The 17,635-nt window shown below is 51.0% G+C and overlaps 1 protein-coding gene across 4 annotated transcripts in view; it reads right to left on the reverse strand.

Annotated features, from left to right (window-relative positions):
* Positions 1-17,635, reverse strand: part of PAX7 (paired box 7) — a 114,676-nt gene that overhangs the window by 30,685 nt on the left and 66,356 nt on the right. For all 4 annotated transcript variants that reach the window (XM_050791547.1, XM_050791553.1, XM_050791538.1 and 1 more), the window contains exons 6-7: positions 13,698-13,863; positions 10,933-11,135 (exon numbers count right to left, since the gene is read on the reverse strand). In XM_050791547.1, coding sequence (XP_050647504.1) covers positions 10,933-11,135; positions 13,698-13,863 — 369 coding nt within the window. The remainder of the gene's footprint in view (positions 1-10,932; positions 11,136-13,697; positions 13,864-17,635) is intronic.

The following is a 17,635-nucleotide window of genomic DNA, read 5'->3' on the forward strand; positions in this document are numbered from 1 at the left end:
GGGAGCTATAATTTGTTTTTGTATTTTTATTATTTTTTTTTACTTATTTGAGACAAAGTCTCATTCTGTCACCCAGGCTGAAGTGCAGTGACTAGATCTCGGCTCACGGCAACCTCCGCCTCTGCAGTTCAAGTGATTCTCCTGCCTCAGCTGAGTAGCTGGGACTACAGGCATGCAACACCACGCCCGGCTAATTTTTGTATTTTTAGTAGAGACAGGGTTTCACCATGCTGGCCAGGCTGGTCTCGAACTCCTAGCCTCAAGTGATCCGCCCACCTCGGCCTCCCAAAGTGCTGGGATTACAGGCGTGAGTCACTGCGCCCGGCCGTGGAGCTAGCATTTGAGCCCTGGTCTGTATGATCATTCCACTGTGTCCACGATGTGCCTAAATTAGTGGCTGTTTTAACATCTGCCATATCATTTGCTGCTGTCTGGTCAGCACCAACCTCCTACCCCTTCCTTTATTTATCGCTGAGCAAATCCTGTCTTCCCACTGGGACTCCTCTTCCAGGAAGCCTTCTCTGACTATGCCCTCCCTTCTCTAGACTTCCTCTGGTCTTCCTGTCTGACTAGAAATCACACTACACTGTCCACAATGAATACTTTATCTCTGGGGAGGGATGAGGAGTATTGTCTCTCCAAAGTATAAGAGCAGAGATAGCCATGTATGTTTCTTTCTTGAGCCTCCCTCTATGCTGTTATTAAGGGGAGTGAGATAAATGAATTTGAAGAGAATCATACGTAATGATATTCAAGGGCAAACCACGTGATCAGCTGCCTCAAAATCCTCTTGAGAACAGACTGCAGCTGTGTCTCACCAGGCCTGCTGTACGCCCGGGGGTTGTCCAACAGTTGGTGGTAGTCCATTACCTGCCAGACACCTAGTTATAACACAAGTGTCACAGCAAGATTTTGTGTGCCAAGTACCACCATGCTGCCTGTGGTCCTACTGAACACCATGGTTCCTGACAACAGTGATGTGTGGAAACATCTAAGGCTTCCAAGCAGGCTATTTTCCCCTTCCCCACGTGTTTATACCAGGCCTCTACTCCACCTGTGCAAAGGGGCAGAGGTCGGCTCCTGCCCACACCCTCTGGAGGTGTGGAGTTTGGATGGAAGCCGATGTTTTGCTGGTGGGCATAAAAGAGGCCCAGAGTGCCCCTCCCATTTTTTTTTCTCAAGATGGAGTCTTGGTCTGTCGCCCTGGCTTGAGAGCAGTAGCCTCACCTCAGCTCACTGCAACCTCCGCCTCCTGGGTTCAAGCGATCCTCCCTCCCTCAGCCTCCCAGGTAGCTGGGATTACAGGCATGCGCCACCACACCCACTTAATTTTTGTATTTTTAGTAGAGACGGGGTTTCACCATGTTGCCCAGGTTGGTCTCAGACTCCTGCCCTCAAGTGATCCGCCCGCCTCAGCCTCCCAAAGTGCTGGGATTACAGGCATGAGCCACCACACCTGGCCCCAGAGTGGCCCTTGAAGTCTACCCTCCACCCACCTCTTGTTCAGACTCAGATAGGTGGGCTGAAGACCTGGTATCTTCCCAGAATCCCACCCAGTTCTCTAAGAAAGGAGGCAAGGTCAGGGTTGCTCTCCCACTTCTCCCTCAATGATCCAAAGGCTCTAATGTCACCCCGAAAGCCAGGCAATATGCCAGGCCTCCCAGTTCCTAGCAGAGCCTCCTCATAGGCATGCTCCACTCCCCTCAGCAGCAGTTGGGAAAGTTCCTGATTCCCGTTTGGCCTTTCTTTCCGGGAGGGGCTTCCTCCTTCTCCCCTGCCTTCTCATTCCCCTCCACCCAGGAAAAAGGGGTGGGAAAGGCAGAGACATAAACACGAGTCTATTTTCACAGGAGAAGAGGCTCTGCCCAGGCCGCTCCCTTGTGGGCTGGAGCTGAGGCCTCTGATGGATGTGAGCAGGTGGTTTTGTTTGGTGAGGAGCTGCCAGGGGGGAAATAACTCAGCTTTTCCCACTGAGGTGGGTTAACTGTGGACAAAGACAGAGCTGGATGTGAGAGCAGGGTCTTGGCCGGGTCTGTCTCCCCAGGTTCTGGAAGGGCTGAGGATGCCCAGGGCCAGGGACTAAAGCGACTGTCAGTTCACACTGACCACCAATTCACACTGACCATCAGTTCACACCTTTGCCGTGGCTGCTTACCTGAGCCTTGCAGTTCATCCCTACCCTGGGGCTGGCCTTGCCAAAAGAGCCGGGGGAAAAAGCCCTAGGGGGTTGGGGGCTGCCTGATGAGCAGAGTGGACGGGCAGCCTAACTGTTAGCCTGATGCTGTGACCAGAGGCTGGTGGATGTGGTTTGGATGGGGGCGGAGGGGCAGTCTCTGGGAGCTGGGCTCTTCCTGGGTACAGAAGGCCAGTTGGGGAGGGCAGACACTGAAAAATGTCATTCGGCTTCAGGTCCAAGAAAATCCAGCCACAGACTCCTGGCCCACTCCACAAACTGACCCCTGACTCCATACCATCACCACTGGTCATGAAGAGAAGGAGAAAGAGGGGTGTGAGGATGTGTGTTGGAGGTGGGAGGATGACTCAGTTAGCTTTCCCCTAATCCTGGGAAAAACCACTCAGAGCCCATGTTCTTCTAACTTGAGTCAAGCACTCCTCCATCAACTCCAACAGCCTTTCCCCTGCTTTCTGCAGAGAGGGAACCCCCTGCACCTGGCACCTTCTCCTCCCCAGACTTAGGTCGGCAGAACACCTTACATTGCCCTGGATAGGAAATCGACTCAAGCATTGTCCAGCTAACTGAAGGGGCTCAAGGAGAGCAGGGAAGTAAAAGAAGGGAACAGAGGGAAGGTAACAGAAGGGATGGCAGTGAGGCAGAGGTGGAGGCCAGGGCACAGGTGAGGGGTGTGTGACGAGTGCACATTTAGTGAGCGCCTACTTGTGCCAGGCACCTAATTTGAATTTTCCCTTAGTTCTCACAGCAACCCCTGAGAGGTAGCAATGATCACCCCTGTTTTCTGATGAGAAAAAGGAAGCCCAGAGAGGTTAAGCAAGCGGTGCCAGGGTCACACAGCAATTTAGTAAATGGTAGAAACAGAGCTCCAACTCAGGGCTGCTTGTTGGCACAGGCCGTGCAGTTTCTCCCGCTCCAGGCTTCCTTCTACCCATGGGGCCTGAAGGAGAGGCCTCCTGAGAAAGCAGAGGCCTGAAAGAGACCCCGAGAAGGCAAAGGGAGTAAGCGGACAGCAGGAGAATCGCCCAGGAAGGGAGGAGAAGGAAGGGCTGGGCGGGGCGCAGAGGAGCGCGCAGCCGGGGTTAAAGCCCCATGTTCCTACAACCCGCTAAGCCGGAGAAATGAATTCTGATCCCTCCAAAACCCAACCTTGGAAAATGTGCGAGAGAAGGGTCTGCTTTCAGGGGGGCAGGCAATCCTCCACACCTCCTCCTGACGCCCCGGTAATGCCAGGATGTCCCCAATCTGCTTTGAGGAATGGAGAGATTAAGAATAATAAAAAAATTGCAATAAAATATGTGTGAAGGAGGGGGTAATTGTGGACAAACGCAGCATTCAAATTCATTTTTCAGCTCTTTTACACACCATTTCAATCTTATTTTCTGCTTGTTAATGAGATCTTGTTGCCTGGGCCAGGCAAAACCTTCCAATATCAGGACGTAATTGCACATAATTTCCTCTTCTACCAGTGATTTGCATCAGTTTTTTTAAAATTCTGGGCTATTTAACACCCCACAATCCCCCTCCCCATCTTCCTGCCTACAAATCTCTCGCTCCCTCCTCCTTCCTCGTCCCTGGTCCAGCAAGACTCATTTTAAATGCTTATTATAAACACAGTGTTGCCAATAAAGGGGCGGGGGCATGAAGAGGAAGTGATAGGAGAGAGGGGTAGGGAATCTCCAGTGCCCACTGTGTGAGTGGCACTGCCCAGTTCCCTAGGGCAAGTGGACTGTCTTGGTCGTGTCTTGCTGAGAGTCAAGTGGTGGTGAGGTTCCTGGGTCCGGCAGACCAGAATTAGAATCCCATCTCCATCACTCACTTGCTCTGTGGCCTTCAGCAAGTGACTTGACCTCTCTGAGCCTATTTCCCAAAGAGTAGGGGTGCCATGGGGCTGGAATGACTTCAAATAGGCAAAGTGCTTACACGGGATCTGGCGTCCAGTAAGTGTGCCATTGATGGAATGTCTTTTCTTGCTGAACTGGCGGCCCAGAGACCTCAGACAATGCCAGGAGGGCAGTACTGGGCATGTGCTGTTAAAACGCACCCAGGAGACCCCATCCACAATAAATAAAGGTAAAGCCTTGAGCTTGATTTCTGTGGGTCTCAGGAGGAAAGAGGAAGCTTGGCGTTTGGGGACAGTGACTCTGAACCTGGCTCTGCCATTAATTGCCCCTGGGACCTGGGACCTCAGCTTCCCTGGATGAACCGGCAGACCAACCTCACCAGGCAGATACAACACAGTAGTATAGTGGGTTCTGGAGCCACTGTTGGAATCCTAACTCTGCCACTTGCCAGATCCTAGCACACAACCTGGCACTTGGGAGAGGCTCAAGTAAATGTGCATTAGGTGATTGGATGGATGGGGACCCCGGACAAGGAAGGTTTCCTCATCTGTAAAACGAGGATCACAAGGTAACAGCCAAGAGTCAAGGAGGGCAAGTGGGGTCAGCATTCAGGCCCATCGAGACCTGGCCTGCTGTAAGCATGATCTCTGCCATTGCTGTTGCCGTGATTACTAAAGGCACAGGCTGGACGGGAGAGAAGGGTATTGAGAAGCAGGAAAGGACAGAGGGGCTGGTTGGTTGTCATTGTGGTCGTGTGGTTAACTGCATGCTTAGCGAATATTCTTCATTAGGCCGGCATGTGGAGGAATTGTAAATATGTAAATCCCTTTATGGGTTCCTTCATTTTAAGCTCCAGAAAGGAACAAAGGAGACGATGAGCGTGGGACATTACGAAAGAGCACCAGGAGCGGTGCTGGCGAGACCGATGCCCCTTCCATGAGGCCATGGCAGGCGCCCTCCAGACCTCAGCCAAGGGTGCCGCCACCCCAACGGTGTGAGTTTCACAAAATCTGGGGGAGACGGGGCCCTCTCTGGGCCTCAGTTTCCACTTCCTACTCTGATATAGTTGACATCTTAAAAAGGTTGGGACGTGAGGAAGTTCCAGCTAACCACACGTCCCAGCCCCACCTGGCACATACCACGTGGGCCCTGAGGAAGCCTCCAGCCCAAGGCACCCTGCCTGCAGCCTTCAATCCAAAGGACCCTCGAAACTGGCAGAACTTTTCTCCTGGTTCTTTGCTTGGGATCTCGGCCTGCCAAGAACCGCAGCTCTGAATGACTTTCTGATGCCTGTCTGCCCCACCTGTCTCTTGGAGCTGTGCTTCCACCATCAGACTGGGGCATCTAAGGATGAGAGTTCTGTCTCTTCCATCAGACTATGAACTCCTGAGGACAGGGGCTGTGTCTGCCCCACCAGACTGGAGACCCCTGAAGGGCCTGCCTTGTGTTCTCCTTTCTACCTGTGGCCACTGCCCCTAAGCGCCTGGCCTGCTTGGGATTCCTAGACAGGGGCTGGTATGAAGGGATCAATCTGCAGGTGGCACATTATTCAAAGTCAGTCACATTACAAAAGGTTCCTTTCGTCCTAAGTTGTTTTATGTTTTTAATTAATTAATTAATTTTGAGACAGGGTCTCACGCTGGCGCCCAGTGGCACAATCACAGCTCACTGCAGCCTCAACCTCCCAGGGTCAATCGATCCTCCCACTGCAGCCTCCCTAGTAGCTGGGACCACAGGCTCGCCCCACTGTATCTGGCTAATTAAAAAAATTTTTTTTTGCAGCGACTTGGTTTACGCTCTGTTGCTCAGGCTGGTCTTGATCTCCTGACCTCATGTGATCCTCCCACCTCGGCCTCCCGAAGTGCTGGGATTACAGGCGTGAGCCACGGCGCCCCACCTCTAAGTGGTTTTCTAACAGTCATTGTCTAAGTAACTGGCCCTCAGCCCGGAGTGAAGGGGAGAGAATAGGCTGGGGGTTGGGGGTGGTCTATGATCCTAACCCCAGATGAACCTCATCAGGAATGAGGTCTCACAAGCAGGATTCCTTTCCCTACATCTCTTCAGAAGGACCCAGTGCACAAAGCCAGGGACATCCATGTGCTGAGTGCCTAATCCCTAATCCTTTTAGGCCAGGGCTTGGGTGGGTAGGGGAGACGATGAGGGAACCAAGCCTCAAGGGTATTTAAACTTCTTGAAAGGCATTTGCCCATATAACTCAGCTCTGCCCATTGGTCCCTAACCTGAGGTCATTGGCCTGAGTTTTCTCATCCACCACATGAGTCGAATGAGCTCTTTCCTCCACCAAGCTGAAAGGGATGGCTTCCCTAGATGGGGGTGGCTTCCCTAGATGGTTTCTTCTTGCACCAGCCAATCTCTAAAAGAGTACAAGTGTGGGCATTTCTGAGAGGCAGGAAGACAGAACAAGTAACTAAGATTCAAGCTCTAGGTCTGGCGCAGTGGCTCACACCTGTAATCCTAACACTTTGGGAGGCTGAGGTGGGTGGATCACTTGAGGTCAGGAGTTCAAGATCAGCCTGGCCAATATGGTGAGATCCCATCTCTACTAAAAATACAAAAAAATTAGCTGGGCATGGTGGCGCATGCCTGTAGTCCCAGCTACTCTGGAGACCGAGGCAGGAAAATTGCTTGAACATGGGAGGAAGCAGAGGTTGCAATGAGCCAAGATCACGCCACTGCACTCCAGCCTGGGTGACAGAGTGAAACCCTATCTCAAAAAAAAAAAAAAAAAAAAAAAAAAAAAAAAAGAAAAGAAAAGAAAAGAAAAAGAAAAGGAAACAAAAGAAAAAGATTTCAGGCTCTAAAGACATGGGTTTGAATCCTGGCTCTACCCTTTAAGTGGATTAATATGTGTAAAACACCGAGAGTAGGATCTGAAGGTTAGAAGGACTCCAGAAACTTCAGCTGTCCTTGTCAACACTGGTATTAAATATACTGCATGCCTTTTAAACTTATATTTTTTGTCTGTCTGACCCTGTTGTACTGTCACCTCCACTGGGACAATATAAGGGTCTTCCTCTCATGTTCACTGATTTATCCCAAGTGCCTAGAACAGTGCCTGCCACATAGTAGGTACTCTATAAATATTCATTATGTTAGTGACCCCCTTCCAAGCCAGGGGGCACGTGCAGAGATGAGATGAGTAAATGGCCTTTCCTTGAGATTCTGCATGGAGTCCCTGATGTTCCGTGGTCCCCACTTCCCAGGCTGGGTTTGAGACAAGGGACTTGGGTCAAGCCACTGGAGGAGGCACATCTTCCTCACAGTAGTAGCAAGCTGGCCAGTGTGATGCACAGCTAGCTTATCCCGAGTCTCCCCGCCAGGTGCTCGGTAGAGCCACAACTTCATCCTCCTGTGTAAGCCCTTTTGGCTTCTGTAAGAACAAAAATTCCGGCCGGGCGCAGTGGCTTACGCCTGTAATACCAGCACTTTGGGAGGCCAAGGTGGGCGGATCACCTGAGTTCAAGACCAGCCTGGCCAACATGGCAAAACCCCGTCTCTACTAAATATACAAAATAAATATATAAATATACAAAAATTAGTCAGACGTGGCGGCGGGCATCTGTAATCCCAGCTACTCAGGAGGCTAAGACAGGAGAATTGCTTGAACCCAGGAGGCGGAGGTTGCAGTGAGCCAATATTGTGCCACTGCACTCCAGCCTGGGCAACACAGTAAGACTCTGTTAAAAAAAAAAAAAAAAAAAAAAAAGAGAGAGAGAAAAGAAAAGAAAAAAAATCCTTCCAGTTTTGAGGTCCACAGATATCTGGGCAATGTGTCAGAGACCTGCCGTCCTGGGGAAAGGAAGGGACAGTGTGCCAACCCCACAGCCCAGAGGGGAAGCCTATCCTGTCCCTCCTGCCCAGGTGAGCTATAGAGAAGCCAGTCCTGTTGGGAAGAGAGGATGCGGGAGGCAGATCTGTCCTTACAGGGCGTCTCCCTGTAGATCCTTATGCACAGAGGATTCCTGGCCCCAGGACCACAGCGATGTGCTGATGGTGTCGAGTCCACCTGCCCAGACTGAGGCGGGAGGGCAGTGGGAGTCGGAGCCTAGCAAGCCCGGGAGCTTTTGTACAAGACCCAGAAACTCCGCCCCGCTCGCTGCACCCATCCTTCAGGAAGTGCTCCCAGCTTAACCTCTGCAGTTTCCATGCACAGAAGCACACACGGCCTGCCCTGCTGCCCCTGCACCCGGCCTCCTCCAGCAGCTGTTCACCTCCTGGTCCCTTCTGCCCCTGTCAGACCCTCCATCTGTCTTCACACCTTTGATGGGAGCCTCTGAGCTTCTTCAATTCATCATGTCAGTCTCCCGGCCCTGAGGAATGGGCCGGAGGCCTCCTGAGGGTCTCTCGCCTTTAGCTTCAGTGAAATTCTGGGCTGGGTGGAGGGCTGGGGGTCCAACTTAGGAACTTCCAGGAAAGGGTGAAAAACACCTCATCCAACTCTGAAGCCTCCTAGCCATGGGGGAGATGCTCCCCCTTGATCCACTGGTCACACCAATGGGTCAGTTTCCCATCCCTAACCCACACTCTGGAGGCCTGGGGCCCCTTATTTGCTAAGTCTCTCTTTTGTTCTGTGACAGTCCTGTGTTGGGGATAAACCTCAGCCCACAGTGAGACAAGGAGGGCCGGGAAAAGCGGTGGTCACAGAGTCAGGTGCCCCAGATTCTCAACCCTGGCCAGGCCAATGTGTACCGGGGCCCTCTATCTCCAAAGCAAGACAGCCGCGCACAGAACCCCAAAGACCCTCTTCAGCTTTCTAAGGACACTCCTCCAAATTTGTTTTGTACCACCAAGCTGCTCCTGGACCCCATTCTTGGGTGTGGACACCTTGGATCTCTGCAGTGTCCTTCCCCAGCCAGCTCAGGGATCCTGTTGTGACTCATCTCAAGGGCTCTGGAACTTACTCAAGGGCTCTAGAAGGTTAGCACTAATGAAATGGAGGCCATGACCTTGAACCCCAAAGAGGCCAACTGGGGTCCCCAGGGAAGACATTCTGGCTGACAGGCTGTATTCCACGTGCAGGGTTTGGTTCACCTGGGATCCCAGCAAGAGAGTGGGGTGGCCTGGTGAGGACAAGGTCAGCCAAGAAAGTGGCATCACCCTTCATACTGTGGACCCTGAGAGGGCTTGATGCATCACCATTAGGAGCTCTGCAGGCAGCTGCCTACAGGTACTGGGCACTCACGCTGTGCCGGACCTGAACTGAGTGCCTTCCACAGATCATCTCATTCAATCCTCAGCAACCTTGGGAGGCAAATACTGGGATTATCTCCATTTCATGGATGAGAAAATTGAGGCATAGAAAGGGGAAGGGACTTACTCAAGGATTTCCCCATAAATCAACGATGGAGCTGAAATGCAATTAACCCTCAACTACACAAATTTATGGAGGCAAACAGAAATGAATCCAGACAAGCAGAAAATTAACATTCTTGGGAATGTTTCAGACCAAGGTTTTTTTTTTTTTTTTTTTTAAATTTACTGTAAGGGCCTGACAGTAAACATTTCAGACTTTGTGGGCCACATGAGCTCTCTTTTTATTTATTTATTTATTTATTTATTTATTTATTTATTTATTTATTTGAGACACAGTTTCACTCTGTTGCCCAGACTGGAGTGCAATGGTGCAATCTTGGCTCACTGCAACCTCTGCCTCCCGGGTTCAAGCAATTCTCCCGCCTCAGCCTTCTGAGTAGCTAAAATTACAGGCACCTGCCATCATGCCTGGCTAATTTTTGTATTTTTGTAGAGACAGAGTTTCACTATGTTGGCCAGGCTGGTCTCGAATTCCTGACCTCAGGTGATCCACCTGCCTTGGCTTCCCAAAGTGTTGGCATTATAGCTGTGAGCCACCACCCTTGGCCTTATATGATCTCTTTTAAAACTACTCAATTCTGCTGTGGTGGCACAAAAGCCACCATAAATAAATGGACATGGCTGTATTCCAATAAAACTTTATTTACAAAAAACAGCGAGCTGGACGGACATGGCCTGCAGGATGTAGCTTGCTGGCCTTCTTTGAATTTCTTTTTATTTTCCTTCTAGGTAATGGATTTCCCATATTAATCACATTGTCCTGGCACTGGGAGGGCCAGAGAACTAACATTTACTTGGCACTGATTTCGTGCCAGGCTCTAGGCTAGGTGCTCTGACCTGTTAGCATACTGAATGCGGCAAGCACCCCTTGTTGAGAGGGTAGTTACAGGCTGTGTTTAATGGGGGTTAAACTAAGGCTCACAGATGCTGACTTGCCTCAGAGCCTCCTGAGCAGTAGAGCTGGGATTTAGACCCACGCCACAGCCTTCCCTGATCTGAAGAGCCACACTATGGCTCTTCAGATCAGTTTGCATCACATGCAGCGGATTCTCACCACAGACATGTGGCAGGGGACACTTCATCCCTTCCCCCACGGATAGGCCCATCAGTTCCTCAAGTTCATTGGGACTTCTGGCATCATCAAGTCCTGTTCCCCAAATTCACCTATAACCACCATCAACGCCCACATTATCTCTCTGACTTCATCCAAAGCAGGTCCTGTGACTTCTACCAGCACCCCGAGGCAATGAGTGACTTAGCCAATCACACAGGAGCAAACAGAATTCCAATGACCAATCAGGGTAGAGTTACCGGCCCAGAACCCCATCCACAATTCTCTCCACCAACAGGACGTGGTCCTGCCTTTCAGGAATTGGTCAGTCCTGGTGAAAAGCCAAGAGCACAGGACAGAATCCAGGGAGGATTCCTGGTTCTAGAACAAAAACCCCGACCACAGTCAGCCTCCTACAGGAAAGAGCGCAAGGCTTCCACCCACGTGCTGTCTGCAAATGTCTGACTTTTTAGTGGCGGTGGGACCCTGGATGCTGGGCTGAGGCCACCTACCTGAGGAGACAGGCCGTTGCTGACCGGGTTCATGTGGTTGGAAGGCGCCGCCGGATTCATGAAGCTGTCGGAGTAGCTGGAGAAGCTGTGGCGGGCTCCGTAGGCAGAGCTAGTGTCCGCGGCTGCAGCGGCTGCAGCCAGCCCGCCCTGGTGCATGGTGGACGGTGGCAGGGGCTGGGGCCGGTGCACAGTGCTGCCCCCATCTGTAGAGAGACCCAAGAGAGGTCCTAAGCAAGTGACCTCATCCTGGACCCTGGGCCTCCGAGAGCAGAAGGCAAGCCATGAGCCTCCTCCTCCCAGTCTCTATTCCTTGGAGGGAAGGGACTACCCTCTCATGCTACCTGGGATGAGACAAGCTAGCTCCTGGGCAGGGCACTGGACACTGGCCAGGTCTTGACTGACAACCCAACATTCCAGACAACCCCTAAATAGATGCACACCAGCCCCTGTTGCTCGGTGCTTGGCACACAGTAGGTACTCAATAAATGTCAGCTGGGCTGAAAGCCAAACCTTGATGGGGACTCTGTTAATCCACCCGGTCTGTTTTGTTTTGTGAGCATCAACCACTTGCCAGGTGCTATTACAAATGCTGCCTAAGGGTGTGAAGCAAGACTATAAATCCCATTTTACAGATGAAGAAACCAAGGCTTGGTGGGCTTGGGGCACTCACACAAGATGACCACGCTAGTGAGTGATGGGACCAGGATTTGAATGGCCTAAATTCGGAGCCATCTCTGTTCTTTGCTGCTAGGATATTATTCGGCTCTCTCTGAGCCCCTCTGTGCAGCTTTGCCGGGACTGGGACCCTCAGCACTGGTTCAATTTATCTTACCAAGTCACAGTGGTGGTGGCGGGGGCTCTTTGACTCTCTTCTTGGCCTCCAGAACTCCAGCCTGCCAGTCATTTAAAAGGAGGCTTTATGAGGTAGCTATCTTTTTTTTAAATTTAATTTTTTTTTTTTTGGAGATGGAGTCTTGGTTTGTCATCCAGGCTGGAGTGTAGTGGTGTGATCCGGGCTCACTGCAACCTCTGCCTCCTGGGTTCAAGCGATTCTTCTGCCTCAGCCTCCCGAGTAGCTGGGATTACAGATGTATGCCACTATGCCCAGCTAATTTTTTTTTTGTGTGTGTGTTTTTAGTAGAGACGGAGTTTCACATGTTGGCCAGGCTGGTCTCCAACTCCTGGCTTCAAGAGATCTGCCCACCTCGGCCTCCCAAAGTGCTGGGACTGCAGTTCTGAGCCACTGCGCCCAGCCCATGAGGCCAATATCAAATAGTGGTATTCCTAGTGTGTGCTGGGACAGGGCATGGGGGGTGACAGAATGAGCAAAGTCCGGTGAGTTGGGGGGAGGGAACTTTTCTTCCCCTACAAGGCTCACCTTCTCTCCTGGGACCCAGCCTTTCCTTTCCTCTCCCAAGGCTCCTCTGATACCTTAGCCTCTCCCACCCACTCACCTTCTTCCCTCTGCCTACTCCTTTTCAAGCCTAGAAGGGAATCTTATACTTCAAGCCACTGGGAGAACTGGGCCCAAGTGAGGCCTCCTTCCCAGGCAGACCTCAGGGTTCTGACCCCGCTCAGCCCAGCCAGGCCTAGGGCTGTTCACCCCAGAGTGGGGGGAATCCCTCGGAGGGAGCTTTCTCCGGTCCTCAAAAGAGACCCTGAACTTTATTCCATCTCTGAAAATGGATCTTTCGAGAGAGAGGCAAGAAAATAAGGTCCCAGCGAATTATATAAGCCCCTTTGTAAATTGGTTTTTTTGGTAATAGGTTGGAGACCAACATAATCAAAATAAAAAAAAAAAAAGATTCCAATATGATTCCAACATCCTCCCAACAGGTACACACGTACGTGCACCCACTCATGCACTCATGCACACACTCTCACACGCACACACTCATGCACACACACCCACACTCATGTATGCACACACACACACACACACTCATGCACGCACTCATGCACACAGGTACGCACACGCACACACACTCATGCACGCACTCACTCGCACACACTCATGCGCACACACGCACGCACTCATGCACACACTCATGCATGCACATGCACACACACTCATGCACACACTCATGCACGCACATGTACACACTCATTCACACCCTTGCACACACTCATGCACACACTCAGGCACGCACACGCACACACTCATGCACGCAGTCACATGTACACACTCATACGCACTCACATGCACACACTCATGCACACACACGCACACACTCCTACACACATGCACTCACACACACTCATCCATGCACTCAGATGCACACATGTACTCATGTCACTCTCATTTTAAAAACTCAAAGGCTGTGACTATGCATGGTCCCAAAGTCCCTGGAGAATCTGGCCCTTTCCTTCCAAAGCAGGTCAGCCCAGTGTCCTGTGCTCCAAATCCTTGCTGCTCAAAGCCTGGTCCATGCCTCACCAGCCTGGGCATCCCCAGGGGGATTTTTAGAAGTGCAGAATCTCGGGCCCCACCCAGACCAGCATTTTAGTAACATCCCTGGGAGATCCATGGTACCATTTGAGAAGCTCAGTTCTAAACAGGTGCACAGGGGCTGCCTTGGGGACCCCACCTGGCTGCTCTGTGTTAGGGCCAAGAATTTCAAGGGCAGGATTGCATCTTTTTTCTCTTAATAGCTTGCTTACATGAAAGTAAGAAATGGTCATTAAAAAAGAGTCTTTGTAAGTGAAAGTAAAGAAAGAAGGGAAGGGGTACCACTGCGATGGCCGGATGGGGCTGGGATGCTCACCTTGGGAGATGGTGGTGGTGGGGTAGGTGGAGTCCGGCAGCTGGTAGGGGGGCAGCGTGGGCATGCCAGTGGGCGGGAAGCCTCCTGGAAGAAGGTGGTTGAATGCCGCCAGCTGGTTGGCTCCTGCCTGCTTACGCCAACGGGCGCGGCGGTTACTGAACCAGACCTGGAGGATGGAGAGCAGAGAATGGAGACCCCTCGGCCAGGTTCCTGGCAGAGAGCTGCAACACATCTAGACCCAGTTGCCCAAGCCATCATCCTCTGATCCAGCCAGCATCCTCCTGCAGGGAGGGAAATCTCCAGCGTTGTGCAGCATGGGATGGTTTGCAAAGTGTTTTCCTAGGTATGACCCCATTCTGCCCTCACAACCACCAGTGAGGGGGTTCTATATTATCTCCATTTTACAGATGAGGAAACTGAGACCCAGAGAAAGTGGGTGACTTGTCCATGGGCCAGGTTGAGTCAGTGGCCCAGCCAGTCCTGTGTGGCTCTCAGGCCAGTACTCTTTCCTCTACAGCTGCTCCTTCCTGGAGGGATGCTGGGGCTCTGCTTGACCACCTCCTCCAGGAAGCCCCCCAGGAGGAAGCCACACATCTGCAACCCACCTGAATGAGACCTGCACTTCAGACCCAGATGTGCAAACCAGGTTCTTTGTCTGGAGACTGAGGCCCTACTTTGCTTACATACCCTGGGCCTCCTTGAAATAGGAAACACACACACACACACACACACACACACACACGGATTTATCAAACATTAGTGGGATAATAACCTAACATCTTTGTCTCCCTTTCCTGTGCTGGTGCTTCACGTGTCAATCCATACACAGACCCATGAGATGTATTCTCCTATCCCCATTTTACAGAAGGGGAAACCAAGGCTCACAGAGGTCAAGTTGCTTGCCCAAGTCCACCTAGCTGATCTGTGTTGGAGCTGCGATTCAAACTTAGAATCAGTCTGGCTTTCTAGAGCTCAGTTATCTGGATTTGCAAGTTTCCTGGGACAGGTCAGAGAAAGAGGAGAATGAGGGTGCACACTGGGGCTGCTTTGAGGGGGTTCTTTTCCACCCTGAGTTTTGCACATGCTGTTCCCTCTCACCCGAACACTCTTCCTGCAGCTGGCTCTTTGGCCTTCAGAGCTCAGCTGAAATGCTTCTTCCTACTCCAACGCCTTAATCGCCGCATCTAAGGTGGGTTCAGGTAGGTTCTCTGCCTTCTCTCAGGGGGCCTCCTGCCTGTGTGCTTCCCCACAGGAGCAATGATTCTGTGTGCCCGTTTCTTGGCTGTGCTGCTCCTAATGTCCCCCTTGGGCCCAAGCTCCATGGGGCAGAGGCCATGCATTCCTTGCCCAATGCCTGGAGCTCAGTAAGTGTTCAAGGAATACTTGTCGAATGAATGAAGGAGTGAATGAATGAATGAATGAATGAATGAACAAGGGGAGGCAGGATTGACTCCCCTGGCACCTGATCACCTAGGACCCCCAAATCTCTGTACCATCTCTGACGAGATGGGGGAGGGGAGGGGAGTGCAGCTGGGTGGAGGGCGCTTATGTGCCCCAGAGTCATCCCTCCCAGGTGGGAAAAGCAGCGTTCAGCTTCGCAGGCTGGATAAACAAGAGCTGCCAGCTCTGACCTGTCCAGATTTCACAGAGAAAGGAGAGGAGGCAGCCAAGCCTGAAGGGAAAACGACTGGCTCCCAAAGGATTCACAGCCCTGGCTTCTCCCCACTTCCACAGGGTGCTGAGGGCTTCCCCAGGGCACCCTGGGGTGGGAGGGATGCGGGAGAGGGAACCCTGTAAGGAATGGGCCTTGCCTCCGAGCTCCCAGGCTCTGCGGGAAGGGTGTGGGGAGGTCTTTGTACTAATTCAGTGTTTCCCAAAGAGGGGGCCTCCTGCCACGGCTCCCTGTTGGAGAAACAGAATTCAATAACCTGGACGTGAGGATAGGAAAGTTATTCCTTCCACTTCTGTCCCAGGCCTCCTGGGCATGGAGAAGGGGGGAAGAGGGGTCTCAGTTTGGTGCTAATGCATCCTCAGCGCCTTTCTAATCTGTGCTAATCTCCCTTTTGAACACAGGGAGAGCAGGCGTTTGCAGGTGACATTTTCCTGAAAGGCTTTAATCACATTGTTTTGTTTTCCTTTGTGTGTTTTTTGTGTCTGTGTGTGTGTGTGTGTGTGTATGTGTGTGTTTTAACAATCGTCTTCCCTTCATGGGAGTGTTGTGCATTTTTATTTTAAAACACATTGATTTCGTTGAAAAGTAAATAACAATATAGATAATATGTGAACGTGGTGAACATCTTGGGTGGGTGGGATAATGACGGGCGTTTGGGATGCGCCACTCTAGTTTGTTATGTAGCAGCTGGTCTTTAGGTGCCGCTTGTCTTTTCCTCAAAACAATTCTGAAGAAAGTTGGATGGATGCATTCTTCCTCCTTCCCTTCCCTTCTCATCCCTTCCCTTTCTTTTCCTACTCTTTCCTTCCTTCTTTACTTCCCATCTTCCCATCTCAAACTTTTACTGGGACTTCTGTCTGTGCCAAGCAAGACAGGCTAGAGAGATGGACAGGACCCAGTCTGAGCCCTCAAGCTGCCCTTTGCCTGGGCACGAGTCAAAGAGCAGCTGCTTTTCAGTGCAGTAAACTCAGATGGGGTGACATGCAAGGTTGGATAAGGAGCTCAGAGGAGGGGCTTCCAACTTTGCCTCTCAGAATCCAGGAGGACTTCCTGGAGGACAGGGCATGCCTTTGTTGCCAATTCTGTCATCTCGTCTTCCTTCATTGTCCTATGTCCCTAGATATACATCCCTCCTAGTAGACAACTCCCTTCTCACGAAGTGTAACAGGATGGGTGAGAGCAGGGATTCTGGAGTCAACTGCCTGGGATGGACTTCTGCCTCTAACTCCTAAGATGGGAAAATTTTTGTTGTCCCTCTGTGCCTCAGTTTCTTCACAAAATGGGGCTAATAACAGCCACCTCCTAGGTGGTTCTGGACCTCAAATGAGTTAGCACAGGCAACATGCTTAGAACAGCGTCAGCCACGGGTAAGTATCATTCTGCTGGAGACCCTCTGGGATGGCTGAGCTGGAAGGATCTCTGCCAGCGTCTCGTGTGAGCTGCCTGTTTACAGAGGGGGAAACAAATGCTCTAAGAGGGACAGTGACAGCCCCAGCACCCTACCCAGAATCTCTGCTCAGGACTGAGTTCTTTGAAAGCAGGGGCTGGGTTTTATTCTTCATTTCTGATCCTTCTCTCAATACTCTGCACTGGGAGTAGGGTAGAGTGGATGCCATCTGGGTACTAAGTCTAATATTCCATCTGGCCCTTCTCTTTATGTAGCACAGAGGAAACGAACCTGAGCAGATAGACTTGGGTCCAGCACAGTCACTTTGAACTGTATCTTTTTTTTAATTTTTAGTTTTTGTGGCTACATAGTAGGCATGCATATTTATAGGATAGAGGGGTTCTTTGATATAGGCATATAATAATCACATCAGGGGTAAATGGGGTATCCGTCACCTCAAGCATTTATCCTTTGTGTTACAAATGGTCTGATTATACCCGTTATTTTTAAAGGTACAATGAAATTATTATTGACTATAGTCACCCTATTGTGTTATCAAATACAAATACATCTTCTTCATCCTTATTCCTTTTTTGAACACATTAACCATCCTCACTTCTCCCCCTACCTCCCATTACCTGCCCCAGCCTCTGGTAACCATCCTTCTACTCTCTATCTCCATAAGTTCAATTGCCTTAATTTTTAGCTCTCACAAATAAATGAGACCATGTGAAGTTTGTCTTTCTGTGCCTGACTTATTTCACTGAACATAATGACCTCCAGTTCCATCCATGCTGTTGAAAAGGACAGGATCTCATTCTTTTTTATGACTGAATAGTACTCACTGTGTATATGTATAACTGTGCTTCAGGAAGTTAC

Source organism: Macaca thibetana, chromosome 1, assembly GCF_024542745.1.
Source record: "Macaca thibetana thibetana isolate TM-01 chromosome 1, ASM2454274v1, whole genome shotgun sequence".
Taxonomy (NCBI): Eukaryota; Metazoa; Chordata; class Mammalia; order Primates; family Cercopithecidae; genus Macaca; species Macaca thibetana.